This window comes from Dipodomys ordii, unplaced genomic scaffold, assembly GCF_000151885.1.
Source record: "Dipodomys ordii isolate 6190 unplaced genomic scaffold, Dord_2.0 Scaffold196, whole genome shotgun sequence".
Classification (NCBI taxonomy): domain Eukaryota; kingdom Metazoa; phylum Chordata; class Mammalia; order Rodentia; family Heteromyidae; genus Dipodomys; species Dipodomys ordii.
The window spans coordinates 1,474,825-1,495,880 of NW_012267412.1; the positions used below are offsets into that span (position 1 = coordinate 1,474,825).

At 42.0% G+C, this 21,056-nt stretch overlaps 2 protein-coding genes across 4 annotated transcripts in view; one reads left to right on the top strand and one right to left on the bottom strand.

Annotated features, from left to right (window-relative positions):
* Tbccd1 (TBCC domain containing 1) overlaps positions 1 to 13,155 on the bottom strand; it is a 33,262-nt gene extending 20,107 nt beyond the window's left edge. Inside the window, exons 1-2 of one of the 3 annotated variants that reach the window (XM_013034808.1) lie at positions 12,988 to 13,155; positions 7,044 to 7,422 (exon numbers count right to left, since the gene is read on the bottom strand). In XM_013034808.1, coding sequence (XP_012890262.1) covers positions 7,044 to 7,379 — 336 coding nt within the window. In that variant the 5' untranslated portion in view covers positions 7,380 to 7,422; positions 12,988 to 13,155. The other 2 variants (XM_013034809.1, XM_013034810.1) reach the window with 2 other exon arrangements.
* A 419-nt stretch (positions 13,156 to 13,574) lies between these two features.
* Positions 13,575 to 21,056, top strand: part of Dnajb11 (DnaJ (Hsp40) homolog, subfamily B, member 11) — an 18,839-nt gene continuing 11,357 nt past the window's right edge. Inside the window, exons 1-3 of the mRNA XM_013034768.1 lie at positions 13,575 to 13,863; positions 18,034 to 18,190; positions 19,707 to 19,711. Of these exons, the coding sequence (XP_012890222.1) occupies positions 13,796 to 13,863; positions 18,034 to 18,190; positions 19,707 to 19,711 (230 nt within the window). The 5' untranslated portion in view covers positions 13,575 to 13,795. The remainder of the gene's footprint in view (positions 13,864 to 18,033; positions 18,191 to 19,706; positions 19,712 to 21,056) is intronic.

A 21,056-nucleotide genomic window follows, 5' to 3' on the forward strand; every position in this document is an offset into this window, starting at 1 on the left:
CTCAAAAGAAATGAAAGTAAAATGAGAGAAGACACTGAGTCAGCAAGCTGTAATCTTATAAAATTGTTTTTAGTTAAAATGTTGGGGAGAAAAAAATAAAGAGCCTTTTTCCCTAAAGTATCATGTATGAACCCATGACATTCTGACCTCTTTCTATCCTCAACTGTATGAATAACCTAAGATCACCTCTTTGAACTAGTTTTAACCTTTAGCTACTGTGGCTACACTGCCACTTGTATATATACATACACACACATATATGTATATATAGCCATGGATTCTTAAAGAGTTTAGTCCCCCTTTATAGTATGATGAATAAATAAGTCAGTGACCTACACAAAGCAAGACACAACGTCTTAATCTCTCAATAGACATCACCTCTCGTGGTGTAAACCTGTGTAGCTCTCTAAAAAGTCATTCTGTAGCCAAAAAATGTATAGTTTACTTGTCAGTTGTGGGGCTTGAACTCAGGGCTTGGACATTGTCCCTGAGCTCTTTTGTCAAGGCTAGTGCTCTACTACTTTGAGCCACCTCCACTTTCAGTTTTCTCCTGGCTAACTGGAGGTAAGAATCTCATAGACTTTCCTGCCTGAGGCTGGCTTTGAACCTTGATCCTCAGATCTCAGCCAGCTGAGTAGCTAGGATTACAGGTGTGAGCCACCATTGCTCAGCTTTGTATAGTCCTCCCCACCCACTGCAACCCCTGCCTGTTTTGTTTTGTTTTTCTAATTGAGGTATGAAAAAGTTCTAGGTTCAGTTGAAGTTCTTGATGAAGAAGCACAATGGAGACTTCTTTTCAGCGATAAAATCTGCATATTTGTATTTCAACAATATAACTAAAAGTTGATAGAAATTCTTTTTCTTTTTTGGCTTAATGAGTATCACTTATCAGTATGAAATCTTATATTGTGTTAAGAATAAATACACACTAAATCTTGGTTTTAAAAAAAGGAAGAAAAAAATGGAAATAGCTCTGAAACCTAATTGTCAGGGCTATGGATGTGTTAACATTCACAACTGTTCATCTCCTATCTTTTTGGAGCTGTTTGTATTCCTGTCCATGGTCATGGGATTTCCCTTATCTCCTGTGACATGGTTTGCCTTCCTACCTCAATGACTTTAGATTTGGCCATGGGACAAAGTTTTAGCCAATGGGACAAAAGTATGGTTTATACTACATCTGAGCAAAAGTTTTTTTGTTTTGTTTTTGTCAGTTGTGGGGCTTGAACTCTGGGCCTGGGCACTGTCCCTCAGCTCTTCAGCTCAAGGCTAGCATGCTACCACTTGAGCTACAACGCCACTTCCAGTTTTTCTGAGTGTTTATTGAGATAAAAGTCTCAGGGACTTTCCTGCCTGGGCTGATTTTGAACCATGATCCTCAGATCTCTGCCTCCTGAGTAGCTAGGATTACAGGTGTGAGCCACCAGTGCCCAGCTGAGCAAAAGTTTTAAGCAGATCATAGAAGTATGGGACCTTGCATCAGATATGCAATATAATGACATATATGCAAAGGCCTATATAGCTTTTGTCATGTATAATCAATTCAAAAGGATTGATGAAAGATTTTATGATGTGTAACAGTAAAACTCATAGAAGAAAAATAGTTTTTTAAAAAAAGTCCATGATATTGGTTTTAGAAGTGACTTATTGCCAGGCGCTGGTGGCTCACGCCTGTAATCCTAGCTACTCAGGAGGCTGAGATCTGAGGATCGCGGTTCAAAGCCAGCCCGGGCAGGAGAGACCTTGAGACTCCTATCTCCAATAAACCACCAGAAAACCGGAAGTGGTGCTGTAGCTCAAGTGGTAGAGCGCTCGCCTTGAGCTGAAGGACAGCGCCCCGGCCCAGAGTTCAAGCCCCACGACCGAAAAAAAAAAAAAAAAAAAAAAGTGACTTATTACACCCAAAACACAAATAGTAAAATAAAAAATAAATGAGTGGAATTAGCTCAATCTAAAAAACATCTACAGGACAAAGAAAGCCAATCAACAAAATGAAAAGGAAACTATGAAATGGTAGTAGTTCACGTATCTGGTAACTTAGTAGCCAAAATATATAAATGAACACCTTCAACTCAATAGCAAAAAAATAGCCTCATTAAAAAGATCTGAATGGAGCCGGGTACCAGTGGCTCACACCTGTAATCCTAGCTACTGAGGAGGCTGAGATCTGAGGATCACGGTTCAAAGCCAGCCAGGGCAGAAAAGTACATGGGACTTTTATCTCCAATAAACCACTAGAAAACCGGAAGTGGCGCTGTGGCTCAAGCAGTAGAGCGCTAGCCTTGAGCTGAATGGGCATTTCTTCAAAGACAAATGGCCAAAAGGTACATAAAAAGGTGCTCTATATCACTAATAATTAGGAAATACAAATCAAAATGAGGCCAAGTGTCAGTGGCTCATGCCTATGATCTTCTGATCCTAGTTACTCAGAAGACTGAGACTGGGAGGATAGCAATTCTAGGCCCATCAGGGGTGGGAGTTTCTAAGACCCTTTTTTTTTTTTTTTTTTGTCTGTCGTAGGGCTTGAACTCTGGGCCTGGGCGCTGTCCCTCAGCTCTTCAGCTCAAGGTGAGCACTCTATTGCTTCAGCCACAGTGCCACTTCTGGTTTTCTAGTGGTTTATTGGAGATAAGAGTCTCACAGACTTTCCTGCCCGGGCTGACTTTGAACCGAGATCCTCAAATCTCAACCTCCTGAGTAGCTAGGATTACAGGTGTGAGCCACCGGAGCCCGGCTCTAAGACTTTATCTTAACTGAAGAAGCTGAGCAGAATGGGATATGCCAGTCATCACAGCTACAGGAGGAAGCATAAAAAGGAGACTCACAGTCCAAGCTGGCCAGGGGAAAGAAAAAGCAAGAGTCTATCTCAAAAAGAACTTGAGCAAAACAGCCTGAAGGCATGGCTCACGTTGTAGTGCCCAGGTGAGGTACAGAGGTCAAATGTCTGTACAAGAACAAATAAATCAACAAACAAACAAAAGTCAAACAAAAATAACCTTACAGTATACTACTTCATATATTAGGATGACTACTATTAACAAATTAAAACAATCATTGGTAAAGAACCCTGGTATACAGTGGGGGGAAATGCACATTGATTCAACAGTGATGGAACAGTATGAAGGTTCCTCAAAAATCTGACCTACCATATGATCTAGCAATCCCACTTTCGGGCCTTTATCTAAAGGAATTGAAATTAGGATCTTTCATACCTGTACTTTCAGCACTAATGACAATAGTCAAGATATGGAAACAAAACATCCATCAAAAGATAAATGGATAAAGAAAATATGGTATATAGGTAGATAATTACTCAGCATTAAAAAGAAGGAAACTCTGCCATTTTCAACAACATAGCTGGACCTGAAGGACATTATACTAAGTGAAACAGACCAGGACAAATATTGTATGGCCTTACTTGTAAGTTCTACTAGTCCATTTTTTGTTACTATAGTGAATTATCTGAGGCAGGCTGAGAGTTTATTTTGGCTCACAGTTCTAATGGTGCAAGGTAAAAAGCCCATATCTAGAGATAGCCTTCTTAATGGTCCACAGTATCAGATGGCAAGAGATATATGGGTATTTTCTCTTTCCTTCTTCTCATAAAGCCAATGGTATTCAATTATGGGGTTGGGGTAAGGGGCTATACTAATAACCTTATCACTTTCCAAAGGCCCCACTTTAATCACCATAATCACCCTCTTAAATTTTTCATAATGGGTATTAAAATTTCACCACATGAAGCCTTGGGGATACTGCAGTCATATCCAAACCATAGCATAAATGAAACTTAAAATAGTAAAACTCACAGAAACAAAGTAGAATGATCACTGTTAAGGGCTGGAAGATGGAAGTGGAGAGACAGTAGTCAATGGCTACATTTAAGCAAGATAATTTAGTCCTGCACCTCTATAATACAGCATAGTGCCAATATTTAATGGTACTGTACTGCATTTTCTAAAAGAATAGACCTATGCTAAGTATGCCTACCATATACACATTCATAATGTGGGTTGGGAGATTTGGGGAGGTGATGGATGTCTCTGTGGCCTTGACAGTAGTAATGACTTCACAGTATATAGTCATCTTTAAAGTTGTCAAATTGTATACATTAAAAAAAAAGACATCATGAATCCCCTCCCACTCTGTTGCTCTTCCCATCTGTATGTAGGTATGGCCTACAGAGAAGCTCTTTCTTCAGCTTATAAAGTTAAGAAGATGCATAATGCCAACTACAGCCTGGAAACATGTCACAGCTAAAGTGCAACCTACATGTAAAATGAACAAGAAATAAACTTTTATTTTATTTTTTTGTCAGTTGTGGGGCTTGAACCTCTGGGCCTGGGTGCTGTCCCTCAGCTCTCCAGCTCAAGGAGAATGTCTACCACTTGAGCGACAGCGCCACTTCTGGTTTTCTGGTAGTTAATTGAGATAATAGTCTCATGGATGATATTTGCCCGGGCTGGCTTTGAACTGTGGTCCTCAGATCTCAGCCTCCTGAGTAGCTAGGATTACAGGCATAAGCCACTGGCACCTGGCAGAAAAAAGCTTTTCTAACCTAAGCCAATGGATTTTCACTATTTTCTTTTTTCTGTAGCAGAGCTAGTTAATACTAATAGTGACTTCAAAAAACAGAAGCATGGATCCTTGCATTATGGCTTGGACAAAAGCCTAGAAATTCACCCTTCCAGGTTTACTTGTACAGGACTGCTGGATAAATGAGAACAGTTACTGTTGTTCTAAGCCACTGAGTTGCTGGGATTATTATAATTGACCTCATCACACCACTGCACTGAACTAGGTCTATTCCCTAGAGTTTTATGGCAGGGTGAGAAAATATCTTAACAACAAAGCATTCAAGCTGTTGCTTGGTTATTTTTAACTGTAGAATGGTATGACCTAAAAATTGAATGTGTCATTGAAGGGAAAAATAAAAGGTCTTAAAATTTCACAGCATGGCCAGGGAAAGCACAAAGAAAAATCATGTAGGGCTTGTGGTCAAGCAACCTATTGCTAAAATGATCAGAATGAAAAAATGAGGTCAGATGCATCAGGACAATAAGAAAGAGGCCTGGAGAGTATCTCAGAAACCTTAGGCTGCTTCTACCTACCATCACAGGCCCAGAAGCCTAGGAATACACTCAAGATACTTTCCAAAGGTTTACCTCCCCAAGGGTACCTTGGGATTCTTCAGAGCCCCTGATGCTAAAGCAGGCACAGGTATAGCTCTTAACACAGCTCCAAAGGTGCTAAGTATTAGACCTTGGTGTACAAGTGCTAATTCTGTAGATATGCAGAATGTAAGAGTTACAAGTTTATGGCAGTTTCCACCAAGACTCCAAAGCAGAGCCTAGAAGTTGAAGCAGAAGCCTACTTCAGAGGCAGAGCTGTTGCAGAAAAGGGCCACTGGCACAGTACCTGGTCAAGCTGTAGGAGGGGGGCCACCACCAAGATTCCAGATTTGTAAAGCTACCACTCTGCAATGATAGCCTGAGACCCCAAACTGAGAACTGAAGCAGAGGCTGAGCCCAGTAAAGCTAAAAAGGCAGGGCTGCTTGAGGTCTTGAAGCCTAACCCCATTTGCACAGGATGCAAAACTCAGACCTTTTAATATTTCATGTCTGCTCTGCTAGATTTTGTACTTGGACTTTTTACTTGCCTACTCCTTTAGAAACAAGAATGTATAGCATCCAGTGCCTGCCCAACATTGTATACTAGAAGTAGACAACTTGTGTAGATTTTATAAGCTCACAGCTGAAAAGTTTACTTTGAATCTCAAATGAAACTTTTTGAATTCACATTAGATCAAATTAAGATTTTTGAGACTATTTGGATGGTATTGTTCTGTATGTAAGAAATACATGCTGTACAGAAGAATGAGCAGAGACAGAATCTTTTTCTTTTTTTTTTGGTCAGTCATGGGGCTTGAAATCTGGGCCTGGGCGCTGTCCCTGCGCTCTTCAGCTCAAGGTGAGCGCTCTACCACTTGAGCCACAGTGCCACTTTTGGTTTTCTAGTGGTTTATTGGAGATAAGAGTCTCACGGACTTTTCTGCCCGGGCTGGCTTTGAACCATGATCCTCAGATCTCAGCCTCCTGAGAAGCTAGGATTACAGGGGTGAGCCACCAGTGCTCAGCTCTGAGGCAGAATTTTATGGTTGGAATATTGTTTGTCCACTCTGAAAACTTATGTTCAAATTCAATTTCAACTGTGAGGCATTGAGAGGGTGGAAACATAATCTGAATATGGCATTTAGAAATGATATCCCTCAGACATTCCTTGTCTGTTAGTTTGAGATAGCCTGCCTCCTTGAGTTCAGGGCTCTGACAGCCGGAAAATCATATATATGACCTCTGAGCCTTGAAATTTCAGAATCATGAGCCAAAATGAATCTCTTTAAAATCGAACCAGTCTCTGATATGGTCTTATTAGCAACAGAAAATGGATGAATACATACTCCTAATCACCTCTGAACCCCAGCAGATGTTCATTTAAATAATCAGCTGCAGCCAGGCACTGGTGACTCACGCCTGTAATCCTAGCTACTCAGGAGGTTGAGATTTGAGGATTGTTGTTCAAAGCCAACTCAGGCAGGAGAAGTCTGCAAGACTACTCACAAAAGCTGGAAGTGGCACTGTATGTAGTTCATGTTCTAGAGCAGTAGCCTTGAGCACAGAGGCACAGGGACAGCACTTAGGCTCTGAGTCCAAGGCCCAGGACTAGCACCAAAAAAAAAAAAAGTCAGCTGCATTTGAACATCAATGATATACTACCCCCAAATTATTTTTAAAGTCAATGAAAATATTTCACACTTTCACAGTTCTATAGTATTACCACTCTACAAGTGGGAAAATTATTGGTAAGTATTTGATGGAAAACATCAAATACTAAAAACATCAAATACTGCCAAATTAGAACTGCTAGAACTTAAATGGCACTTGGGGATCATAGTGGCCATTAAGCTAAACCTTTAGACTATACTGTTAGTACAAATACTTAGAATGGCTTATTTCCCAAATAATTATACACACATTAACCCATACCTGATTCCTCTGCTTTTCAACTTCATCTTCAGACGTGCAGTTGGACAAAATCTCAGACCATTCCAGGCTCTCCTCAGGTGTCCTCACCGAAAGACTATCGAATATTTCGAAGTAAAGCCATGCTATATCCTTAGCCAGTTGCAGCTTCCCACATGCAATGTGTCTCCATGTAGACCAGTATAGACGTGGGTAAGCTCCCTCTGTGGCCCGTGTTCGAACATAGGTGGATATCTTCTTGAGATAATGAAGACTGAACTTGGACGGAGGGGGGATTTGCAAGGCACCCACTATAAAGGGCTCTGCTTTTACCCAGAGGAGAACTCCGGACTGATCCATAGTATCACTGAGGACATCTGGATGAAAAGGCTTCTCTGCATACCTAGGAAACAGAGTTTCTTCAGACTTTAAACAAATCTCTTATACATATTTTGGGTAAGTCGATTTTCTCTTGTTTGTTTGTTTGTTTGTTTGTTTCCCCCTTGTCAATCCTGGGGCCTGAGCTCAGAGTCAGGGCACTGTCCCTGAGCTTTCCTTTTTTTTTCTTTGCTCAAGGCTAGTGCACTACCACTTGAACCAGAGCTCTTCTTCTGACTTTTTGATGATTCATTAGAGGTGAGAGTCTCTGCCTGGCTAGCTTCAGACAAGATCCTCAGATCTCAGCTTCTTAGCTATCTAGGTTCACAGGCTTGAGCCACTGGTGCCAGGCTGTCCTTAACTGGTTTTTAAATGTACTAAATCCTCAATTTAAAAGCAGCTCTAGTTTAACAACTTAAAATAGATTTGAGGCCAGATTCTGTCACAATATATTTGAGGGAAAAAAATACCTTATTTGATTTCTTAGCAATGGTTGTTTTAGAAGAATGTGAAAAGGCATAAAATCTGGGGTGGGTCTTCCCTCAGGGCAGAAAGAAAAGGAATGGTGTGAAGAGGAAGTCATCTGGTTACTTGAAACTAGGCTTTACCTGGAGGAGAACACTTTGGTAAAAACAAGTGGAGAAAAATTTCACAGAGTTAAATAACTTACCTAAAGAGGACAATAGCTAAATACTTGGTATTGTAGGCTGTGCAGACAAGAATGTTAATGTAAACACAGTCTGAAAATATACATCAAGGAAAGTTACAGCATCTTTACTCTTTTAACAGTATATTCTATTGTGCTTGGTTTCTTATTTGTTTTCATACATAACATATATGATTTATGAAATACGTAACATCTAATATGGAAGTGTACTAAATCATCATTCTTAAATGATGAGTTAATATTTCACTGTAATTCCTTACCTTCTCTACAGTTTTTTAGTTTGTTTCTGAATTTGCACCTGTAACATTATATACAATTCTGTATTATTTTCAGAGCTTTCTAAATGTACTCCAATTTCAGACAGCAACTTTTTTATAAGAACAAGATAGGTAAAATACTAATCACTGATAAGTGAAGAACACAACGCTCTCCCATTTACATACTCTGCTTTGTGTACCTTAAAAACTTCCATTATAAAAAGTCCAAATGTGGGCTGGGAAGGTGGCTCAGTGGTAGAGCGCTTGTCTTGCATGCATGAGGCCCTGGGTTCGATTCCCCAGCACCACATAAGCAAAAAGAAAAAAAAGCCGGAAGTGTCGCTGCGGCTCAAGTGGTAGAGTGGGAGCCTTGAGCTCAAAAGCTGAGGGACAGTGCCCATGCCCAGAGTTCAGGCCCCACAACCGGACCCCCCCCCCCAAAAAAAAAGAAACCAAAAAAAAAAGTCCAAATGTTTTCACTTCTATATATTGTAACTTGATTGCCATCTTTTAGGATATTTTATACATTATAGATCATCTTCCCAGCCACTTTCAGATGTGCATTGGTGAAATGAAGCAACTAACATTTCTGAAGCTCCTGACAGACACACATTCCCATTGCTTTTCAAAATAACTGTCAAAATAGCATCATCATTTGATCCAGACACCCACTTCATGAGCACTTAACTTCAGCTTAACATCACTTGAAAAAAATCTTTCCTTATGACTCATGAAGAAATGCTTTATTATATTTTGCATTCGTTGGTAAAAAGCTGTGTTTTAAAAAAAAAACTTCAAATAATTGGCATCGAGTGTTTACTAAATGTGCCAGGCAACACATTAAATATTCTTCTATACGCACAACCACCTGATTTATTTCCCCTATTTTCAGATAAGAAAACAAAAAAGAAAGAGGTTTAGCGAAGTGAAGGGACTCACCTAAGGGACTCACTCATAGACTTTGCTAGCACAGCTCCATCTGAAGATTCTGATCCAGCTGTGAACCGTATGGGAAGGATTTCTGAAAAAGGAGCGGGTCCACACGAGACTGAAAAACTTTGAACACGAGGCCATTCAAGGGCCCCGGGGAAGGGAGGCGGGAAGGTCGGGAGCTGATGGGTAAATGACCGCTGCTTTCCAGTCCGTGAAGGGCTGGGCGATCTGGGTTCAGCCAAGACCACGAACCGAAGTGGTTTGCTGGTCAGGTCCGAGCCAGGCAAGACCCTGGAAACGCGAGTCCAAAGCAGATCCCCAGGGGACAGGAACCGCGCTGCAGAATGAACGCGGCTCCTCCTCGGGAGGGCGCTGGGGGTGGGCCGAGGGGACCCCCACCTCGACGCCATCTCCACCGGGGTCCCAGGCGCCGGACCTCGGGAACCCCACGCCCCAGGGTCGGAGAGCGAGTGGATAGCGCCTCTGACTGTGACCCAGCCGGCCCCCACGCAGCCTCCTCGGTCCTCACCTGAAGCCTGAGCGGCCCACCCGGACCTCCAGAGCATCCGCCCCACACGGTTACCTGAGAAAGCCAACGCCGCCGCCGCCGCCGCCGCCGCCCCACAGCCCCGGCGCCTCAAGAGCCGCGCGCCTCGCCAGCCCGGCCCGGTCCGCCCCGCCCTCCCGCTAAAGCCGCCGCTCCTGGCGCAGGCGCAAACCTCACGCACTATAGAGGACTGGAGGACCGTGTTGCTAGAGCGGCAGGTTGCTGCTGCTCCAACGTCTCGGATAAACTTGGTGGAGGAACAGAGTCCTGAATGCTGAGAACCCCAGCCAGACCCGCCGTTGCTGGTGCCCTGCCTTTCAACACAGTGGAGTAGGCCTTTTTTTTTTTTTTTTAATTGCTCCACAGAACTGTGCAGCCCTTACCTGCTGGTAAGATTAGCACGCTTTGATCCGCAGTAATAATGATGTCAATTTTCATTTCTGGATCGCTTACTACAATCTGGGCACCGGGTAAAGGACCTTGATTATTGTATTACCTTGGCCTTCTCAAGAGCTTTTTTAAGTTGAACACATTTAATATTTTACTAAAAACATTTCGTGTTTTTAATAAGGAAACTAGGTATGGAAAAGTGAACGTAGTTACTAAGTTAGTTACCCAGCAAGAAACTGAAGCAAAATTCAAACATGGAGGATGGACTGACATCTGCCAGGCCTTGTCCTTCCAGCATTAGTTCTTTAACTCTGTTAGCTTTCTAACCCTGGTTACAGTCTTCAGGTAGCTTTTAAAAATTGTATTATTCCATCCAAAACATACCACTCCTGCCTTTAAACTTCCATTCCTTGATCTCCAAACGTTTCTGCTTGCTTAAATTCTTTAAAGCCATCACTAGGTGTAGAAAAGTAAAGTAGAGCCTAAAATGCAACAGCTCCTTTGAGAGAAGTCGCCTCCTCTATTAAAGCATCTTTCTGGCAACAGTGACTTCATGTGTAAACAGACCTAGGTTAGGATCTACCCTGCATCACATACTAGCTCAGTGACCTTTATCTGTCTGTTCATGAAGTGATAGGGATTGAAGCCAGGGGCATGTTTAGCAAATGTGAGTCACCCTACACACACACACACACACACACACACACACACACACACACACACACACACACACAATGTTTTGGTTTCCAACAACAGCAGTTACTACATGTTTAGCAAATGTGAGTCACCCTACACACACACACACACACACAGCCTATGTTTTGGTTTCCAACAACAGCAGTTACTACTAGAGTACCATGACTTGTCTAGTATAGTGCTAGGTAGGCATTAAAGTTTACAGGCATGAACAAAAGAGATAAAGTCCTTGCTTTCTTGGCGTGTATAATTTAATAGAAACAATAAATACATATTAAGAAATAGGATAACTTCAGACAGTAATACTAATGAAGAAGAAATGGGGTCAGTAAAGGCATTTTAAACGTTAAATTTGAGCTGGTGCCTGATGAATAAGAAATCTGGTACATGAAGATCACTTCCAAAGAAGCCTCTGCTCAACAATATTTGAACATGATTCCAGGTACTGTTCTAAGGTGCTGTTCTATACAGCTACTGTTAGAGTAAATTAGATTTTGCCAGAAAACCATGCAGACATCCAGCTACAAAGAATAAAGAAAAGGTTTACTGCCGGTAAAGGGACCAGCAAGACCCCTTCCCACAAGAGAGGAGTGAGAAGAAGCGCCGGCTATTGTCTGAGGTGACCTATATAACCTACTGAGGCTAGGAAGGGCTAGAATGGGCTAGGAGGTGGAGACCCTGATGTGAGTTAGAGCACCAGGGGCTTCATCATGGCAGACTAGGATTTATGGCTGCTGCCCAAGTAATAGATAAGGGGCCCTGACGCTGCCCAAAACTTAAGGTCACTCTAAGGAGCTCTTGCTGCTCCAGACGAGTGCCATCTCAAGGCAAAGGAGGGTTGGAGGCTGATTATTTACTGCCTTTACTAAATGGGCCTAGTGTTGCCTAGGAAGGGAGCATGCTAAGCTGTGGCGAGGGGAAGGAGCATGCTAAGCTATGAGAAGGGAGATCGTTGGGCTAACAGCTACTAACAACAATCCAGATGTACACTTTCACGAAACTGGCATTCCCTGTCAGTGTGGAGCCATGTGAGAATAAGGATTCCAAATGGGGTTAATTTTGACTGGTTGATCAGAAAGTCTTCTCCACAGTGACATTTAAACTGATGTCCAAGTTAGATAAAAATCACCCAAGCTCTGGTGCAAAGACTATTTCAGGCAGAAGAAACAGGCAAGAAGGATCTTGGTGTACACAAAAAAGAGAGGGATTATCTGAAACATGGTAAGGGGTATAATGGAAAAGGGCACATAGATAAGGCTTTGTAATTTTAACTCTCAACATAGTCTTGGTATTTTAGTTTAAGTGTGCAATGAAAAGTTATTTGAGGCTTTTAATGCACGCGGTTACATGATTTGACATGTTCTTTTAAAAAACATGCAAGGGGGCATATTAAAATGTATTAAGATATTTAAAATGGAGCCGGACACCAGTGTCTCAAACCAGTAATCAGGTAGCTGAGATCTGAGGGTTGCAGTGCAAAGCCAGCCGGGGCAGGAAAAGTTCGTGAGACTCTTATCTCCCAACTAACCAGGAAAAAGCCGGAAGTGGAGTAGCTCACGTGGTAGAGTGCCAGCCTTGAGTGAAAAAGCTCAGGGGCAATGCCCAGGTCTTGAATTCAATCCCCAGTACGGCAAAAACAAAAAAAGAAATTAAGAACGGAGGGAAGGAAGGAGGGAAGAAAGGGAGAAAAATAATAATAATAATAATAATAATAATAATAGAGTCAGAGATCAGTTATATCCTTGCCAGTTAAGAGATGACACGACTTGGCCCAGAGACCAACATATAGTGGAGAGATTTAAATGGTAATCCATAGGTAAAGATTTGGATAGGTTATGCAGGAATGCAATCCAGGAAGAGATCTAGAGTTTTGGCCTAAATAACTAGGTGGAGCGTTAACTACTGTGAACAAAACTGGGAAAAGAGGGAGATTGAAAGTTCTCGTAGCTGTAGCAACAATTTGAGTTTACTGTGTGCCACCGTGACGGACAACTTCCAGAACTTTCTCCATTAAAAATGCATGGCACTGCCAGTAGATGCTTTACCTAAGTTTTGTTTAAAAAAAAAGACTCGGAGTGTTGGGGATCGGGGATGTCTCACCGCTACGTGCTGGAAGCCGAATCTGAACTTAAGTCGGTCTGTCCCATGATCGCGTCTAAGACATCAGGCTTCCTGTCTATGAGACCGAGACAAATTTTCCTGTAGGAATGTTAAGGTATTATAACACAAGATCTCTGAAGCAAAGCGTCCGACGTTCTCTCAGCGCGGAGTTAAGAGCCACTCCCCTCCCCGCCCCAGATGGAGACCACGAATCCCCAAGCCCGCTCATCCCGCTAACGTATCACTGAATTTCCAAGCTTGTAACCAACACTCCCCTCCTGCAATTGGTTGGTGTTGGCAGAGCTGTATTATTATTGGTTGGCAATTCCAAAGGGGCGGGCAAAGAGGTGGGGCTTGGTGCGTCTTTCCCGCGCTTGGCGCTCCCCTCTACGTTTTACGTAGTTTTCTGGGACTTGGCTGGAGCCGCGGTTGAGAGGCTTTCTGCGGCGGCGCTATTTTCTGACGTCTCCTTTTCTCATTGGTCAGAAGCTGTGGCTACAGTTCGGCAGCCTTACTGGCTGCCTGCGCCGCCTAGGAGGTGAAGTGTACCGCGCTGATTGGCTCCCCGGTGCCGGCCGCGTGTGATGTCCGGAGCAGCAATTGGCCCTCGCTTGCTCGGGGCTTCTCTCACGGGGACCGGGGACTCCCGGGAAGTGGACCGGCAGAGGAGTGGGCAGTCGAGCTGTCTCTGCGGGCCAAGAAGACCCCCGGCGTGAGGCGGCCTCTTTGGGCCGGGTGGGCTGGCGAGCCGACGCGGCGGCGGAGGAAACTGTGAGGCGCGTGCGGGACCGCGGCCGGCAGAGGAACCATGGCCCCGCAGAATCTGAGCACCTTCTGCCTGTTGCTGCTGTACCTCATTGGGGCCGTGATCGCCGGGTGAGGAGGAGGCACCGGCGGGCAGGGCGCCGGAGGTCTTCGCTGGGAAGGAGGCTGGCGGTCGTGGATGAGGGAGGGGGAGGTTGGGGACGCGGCTTGGCCGGACTGAGGGGCGTGGAAAAGAACGGAAGAGTGGGTTGTGTGGACTGGGCTGGCGGCGTGTGACACTTCAGACCCAGAAGAGTGCTAAACACGACATTTGGAAGGAGTTTAGGAACAAGCAGGTGGTTGTGAGCGGAAGGAGTGTCACGTAATTCTGGGGAAGGAACGTTGGGGGCAACTCAGTGCCAGGCCGAGGATGAGGCTACGGTCACATTTTTGATTGAAGGAGGTGGGTCTCTGTCCTGAGGAGCTTGGAGAAGAGGGACAGTGCATCCCTGACCCTGTGACGAGCCATCGAGGGGCTAACATTAAAATGGGTGGGTTATAGGGTCAAATTAAACGAGGAAAACGGTAGGGAAGCCAGGCTGGGACTAAGAGATTGGACTGAGGGAACAACGTAACCTGTTAGAAAATCCATGTGTTAACCAGTTCCTTGTTTTGGTTTTTATTTTGGGTCTGGTCGTGGGCCTGAACTCTGAGCCTGGGCGCTGCCCCCTCAGCTCTTCAGCTCAAGGCTAGCGCTCTACCACCTTCCGGCTTGTTTTTTTGCTTATGGGTGCTGAGGAATCGAATCCAGGGCCTCAAGCATGCGAGGCAAGCGCTTTACCACCGAGCCACCTTCCCAGCCCCTAACCAGTTCCTTGTACTGTTGACCCTAACTGTAGTCCTGCCTCACTGTCTCTCTCCATGGTACTTTCTGGAAAAGCAGAATGGTTGGACTGAGAAGAGCAGTACACCAACAGGTAGTGAACTAAGATTCTGGCCTCCACCTTCCCACCCCATTTATTGACCCATGGAACCTTGAAGGACCCATATAAATTCCTATCCTTAATATGGGCATAATATTGTGCCACCTTTATTCGGGGAGGGGAAACAAATCAACTCTTGAGGATTCTGGTACTATAAATTCATGATCATATATATATGTATATGTATATATATATATTTTTTTGGGGGTCCGGTCGTGGGGCCTGAACTCTGGGCCTGGGCGCTGTCCCTCAGCTCTTCAGCTCAAGGCTAGCACTCTACCACTTGAGCCATCCGGCTTTTTTCTTTTTGCTTATGTGGTGCTGAGGAATCGAACCCAGGGCCTCTGGCATGCAAGGCAAGCGCTCTACCACTGAGCCACCTTCCCAGCCCATGTATATATATATTTTTAAAAATGTTCTTTTTTTTTTTGTTATTGGTGGTGGTTGTGGTGGAGGTCATGGGGCCTGAACTCTGGGCTTGGGTGCTGTCCCTCAGCTCTTCAGCTCAAGGCTAACACCCTACCACTTGAGCCACAGCTCCACTTCTGGCTTTTTCTGCTTATGTAGTGCTAAGGAATCAAACCCAGGGCCTCATGCATGCAGGCAAGCACTCTGCCACTGAGCCAACTTCCCAGCCCCTAAATTCATGATCTTATCATACTGGTCACCTAGGATGGGATATGGTAGGCTTGTGCTTTTGGATACAAGAAATAGCAGTTCTCAGTTTCTGACAATTCATGGGTTCTAAATAGGCAAGGTTCTCCTGGTATAATTTTAAAATGTTAAGAACTTGAAAGGATTTTTTTTGCCTTTTGCAAATAGCTTAAAGTTGTCCCTTTTTCCGTATAAATTTCTAAATAGTTAACATCTTCTAGATAATTTCTCTTTCCTATTATGTTTTGTAGCAATACACTTTCAGCACAAGTACTCTAAGGCATTTAATAAACATCAATGTAAATATTTTAATACTGGGGCTGGGAAGTTGGCTCAGTGGTAGAGCGCTCACCTTCCATGCTTAAGGCCCTGGGTTCGATTCCTCAGCACCACATAAGCAGAAAAAGCCGGAAGTGGCGCTGTGGCTCAAGTGATAGAGTGCTAGCCTTGAGCTGAAGAGCTGAGGGACAGCACCCAGGCCAAGAGTTCAGGCCACAGGACCGGACCCCCCCCCAAAAAAAATTTAATACTGTTGCTTTAGATTTCATAGTACTCATAATTGAGTACTTTGGGGACAGTAACAGTGATGATGAGCTATGCCAGCCATCTTTTTCCTATATTTTTCTGAGCTGTTGCTTAGCTACTTTTGCGTCTTAAGCCTCACTCTGCATAGTTGGTATGTTTGTTATTATTTAGTTCCTATCTAAAGAATATCTAGACTTTACAGAATTTTTAAAATAATTTTTAAGCCTTATCCATGAAATAATTGAACAATTTTTTTCTCCTAAAGTCTGACTAAAAGCTTATAAAATAGATTTTCAAATATTCTGCCATATAACACTTCAGTCTTGGTACCTTAGTGCATATTTCCCAGTCCATTTTAAAAAGTATAATTTTATTATCAAGGTGTTGTAAAGACGAGATACCATTTCATAAGTCAGGTAATGAGTACAATCCTTTTTGGACTATGTCACTCCATCCTTTGCTTTTCCCCAGTTTCCCGCTCCTGTCCTTGCCCACAAGTTACATAGTTTATTTTCCAGGATGAATACTGAATGGCATGATAACATGTGTTCACCCTTCCTTCTTCCTTTGTCCCCCCTAAAAAAAAAAAAAGAACAAAAACAAACACTAGCCAATGCATTTTTAAATTACCATTGCTACTAAATGAATGCCTCTATTGTGTAACTTTCCATTTCTCAGTTCTGAAAGTATTTTCAGAAAAAAAATCAGACAGCTAAAATTACTCTGGCAAAGGAATAGTTTTTTGTTTTTTGTTTTTTTGTTTTGTTTTATTGAGGGGGAGGAGATTGTTGATACTGGAGCTTGAACACAGAACTTGGGTCCTGTCCTCAGTTTTTGTTTTTTTCTTTTTTTAAATTTTTTATTGTTATTATAAAGGTAATGTAAAGAGGGGTTACAGTTACTTAAATCAGGTAAAGATATCCTCAGTTTTTTTTTATAGAGGCTGGCACCCTGCCAGTCTATCCACAATTCTACGATGGCTTTTTGTTGGTTAATTGTAGATCAGATTCTCGTAAACTTTCCTGCTCAGGCTGGCTTTGAACTGAGATCCTAAGATCTCTGCTTTCTGAGTATATTACACCACCTCCTAGCAGGGATTTTTTTTTTTTAATGAATGTTCTTATTTGTGAATTTCATTTAGTATTTGTTCTCTTCAATGGTTAGATATGGTCCCTGTCCTGAAATTTTATTATAGTCTTATTCTGTTTTCCCACTGCTATTTCTTGCAGAGATCCACGTTATGATTAGTTTTATTCCAGCATTGTCTCTGGCAAAGGGGGTCAGTGGACCTTTGTCTCCCAGTTTGTTCCTGTGCATATTTATAGCTACTGAGACAGACCAGTTCCTGCATGTGGGTTTAAGAAGCTATCTATAGTAAAAACTTGATCTAGATAAACTAGTCTACTGGAAGTGAATGCAAGATTGATACTTTCCCTTCTCTTTCAGAAACAATCACCACCACAATCCATTCATCCAAGCATATGTTACTCTCTTTCAGTAATTGCTTGAACTTCACTTAACCATTCATTTTTAACCTCTGAAGTTAACTTCAATCACTTCATCTTTAATATTCCAAAAGTTCTACTTTTAGGACATTTATGTGACATAATCCTTTTGAATAAAGGAAATTACCATTTGAGATTGTTACTTGACCTTTGGAAACAGTCAAAAGTCATTTGGAGCCAGTACAGAAAAAAGAGGGAGTGTGAGTGGATTATGTGGTTATTGCTTGAAAGTAACAAATAACGTGACCATAAAGTAAGAATTTTTTTTTAACAGTACTTAGGGTTTAAACTCAAGGCTTTGAGCTTGTTAGGCAAGCACTCTACCACTTGAGTCATGTCCCTGGCCCAGGAATGGTTTCTTGGCTGAAGGTATTCTAGAAGAATACCACACTATTTAGAATAACTCAGTGTAAGGAATATATATGCTCTTACTGTGAATTCTTCAACATAAAACAAAATCTGTATGTTCCCTTTTTTAGTCTTCTTTTTTTTTTTGGTATGTGCTTGAATGTGTCACATACACCATTTTTGTATTTCTTTGCTCAGGCATAGACTTAAATATAAAAGGGGGAAATTACCTTTCACTTTTAAAACTGTGAAGTACAACTCTAATTGAGGCTTTTTCCCATTCCTAGACGAGATTTCTATAAGATCTTGGGGGTCCCTCGCAGTGCTTCCATTAAGGATATCAAAAAGGCCTACAGAAAACTAGCCCTGCAGCTTCACCCTGACCGGAACCCTGATGACCCACAAGCCCAAGAGAAATTCCAGGATCTAGGTGCTGCTTATGAGGTAAGTCAAGGAAAGGAAAAAAGTACAGCCAAGGCACCTGGATACAGAAAAAAAGCATACAGTGCACACACTTCTTTTAGATCACTTTTATTAAAAGAAGACAGTTGATAAAAGTACCAATAATTCTTGCTGCTTGTAGTACTAGATACTACATTCATGTCAGGAGATTCCATTACCTTCGTTTTTCATATTTACATTATTTTAATAAAGGAAGTAATGTTGAAAACTGATGAATGGAATTAAAATTGTTAGGATACTAAGTAGATGAACTAGTGATCTATCACTTCAAGAATTTGGTATATATAGCCAAAAACATGACGGAAACTTAAATGAGCATTGTACACTTACGTGCTCATATAATTCAGACAAGTAACAGGCAGAAGTATAAAGTAAAAAGTTGACCGTATGTATCCTGCTGCCATATTGAAAATCAATAGGGCTTGATGAAGACTGACAAATTTTGTATTTCTTGACTTATTTCAAGGGAGCAGATGTTTTTCAACCCCAGCTCCTTTTTGTTATCACCAAATGCAAACCCCCTTTTGCCCAATTACTTATTTTTTTCAAGAAAAGTTTAAAGTATAGATTTTTTTATGCTGATCTTGGGACTTGAACTCTGCCTGGGTGCTGCCCCTGAACTTTTGTGCTTAAGGCTGGCACTCTACCTGTTGAGTCACAGCTCCATTTCTAGCTTTTTTTTTTTTTTTTTGGTGGTTAATTAGAGATAAGTGTCTTACAGAGTTACCTGACTAGGCTAGCTTGGAACCATGATCTTCAGATCTCAGCCTCCTGAGTAGCTAGGATTACAGGTGTGATCCACCAACATCTGTCTAGAAGTATAGATTTTTATATAGATTTTCAGATTGTAAACAAATTCAATTCTCAGATTGGTAACTCATTTCAGTTAAATTTCCTCCTTTTGCCAATCAACACAGCTATAATTTGAATTTATAATCTCTATAGATCAAATGTGTAATCCCATTTAATTCTTACTAATAATATTTATGTAATGATATTTGTTTTAATAATAGTAATTTTTCATAATTGTACATCATGAAATGTGCTAAAGCTAGGCATATTTTTTTCTAGAAAACAGAAAGAAATTAACTCTAAAAGTCATAGAACTAAACTCTTAAATTTAACCTTAAATCCTTGTATTTTGAGAAGGCTAGAAATGAAGCTGGGAAAATAGTAATACAAAGAACAATAGGAAGGGATGCCAAGACCAAGGTTAAAGAAGCTACTGGCCTGAAACAGTGTCTTATATCCAGAAAAACCCTCAACCTACCATTCTCTCCATACCTTCAGATATACTATAGGACAGAAATTCTGAATCTGGATTCTTAAGTAACTAGAAAAAGGTAAGGGCTCCTCCCCCTATTTTTTCTTTTCACAAGTACACATGTATTTTCTCTACTGAGCTGCTAGCTTGTTTTGTTACATTATTTCTTTATAGCTAGAACTTGTCAGGATTTGCATGTTATCCTTGCTAACCTCTTTATGGTTCCAATTTTAGTATATGTACTGCTGATATGAGCACTGCTGGCATTTTTATTAGCTGAGAATCTACATGTTAGTTGATGAATCAACTAAGTGATTTTTTTTCTATTAAAAGTAAAACATGTGAGCCAGGTGCTGGTGGCTCATGCCTGTGATCCTGGCTAGTCCAGACACTGAGATCTGAGGTTCATGGTTGGAAGCCGCCCAAGCAGGAAAATCGTATAACTCCAATTAACCAACAGAAAACAAGAAGTGGTGCTATGGCTCAAAGTGTAGAGCACTAGCCTTGAGTTTTTGCAAAAGCTGAGGCATAATGCCCAGAGCCTAAGTTCAAGCCTCATGACCAACAAAATAAATAAATAAGACAGGTGGGTTTGGTGGCATATGTCTGTAGTCCCAGCTTACTGGGGAGATTGTATGTGGCAGGAAAATCAGTTTAGGCCAGCTTGAGCAAGACCTCGTCTCAAAAACAAAAATGAGAAGTTAAAATAAAATAGCCAAGTGCTGATAGCTCAGGCCTGTAATCCTAGCTACTCAGAAGGCTGAGATCTGAGGATTGTGGTTCAAAGCCAGCTTGAGCAGGAAAGTCTGAGACTCTCAATCTCCAATTAAGCACCAAAGCTAGAAGTGGAGCTGTAGCTCAAGTGGTAGAGTGCTTACCTTAAACACAAAAGCTCAAGGATAGGACCCAAGCTCTGAGTTCCAGCCCCAGGACCAGCACACATACACACACACACACAAAATACTCATTTCCTTGTACATTCAGTTTCTATGTATCCATGTAAACACATCGGAAATGTTAGCATTTTTTTATTGTTGTGACCCTTCCCTTTACACGTCAACAGGCCCTGAGACAAAAGTATATTCTGTTTAAATATGCTGGTGAGGGTCACTTGCCTCCCCCCTACACTTCATTTTCCTAAGTCAATCAATAAGCCTCATCCGCTTTTAGCCTTTCTTTGGACCATCGTGAATACAAGCATAAAATAACTCTCAGTCTCACCTAATTAGGAATGTGGGTACATCAAAGGAAGATATTAAAGTCATTTATTTCTCAAAGATGTATATGTGCATATACTTCCAATGGCTATAAGTAAAGGGAGAACCTTTTGGCTGGTTGTTTCTGCATGTGGAAGGGAAATTTTAAAGAATACAAAAGCTAATTTTGTCTTTAGATTCTTTGTTATTAGACAGGATGGCTTTAATAAGCCATGGCATATAGCCATGATTATGTTTTATAAAAACGTTAAAACTGTGCCAGGCACTGGTGGCTCATGCCTGTAATCCTAGCTACTCAGGCGGCTGAAATCTGAGGATCATGATTCAAAGCTAGCCCAGGCAGGAAAGTCCATGAGACTTTTTTTTT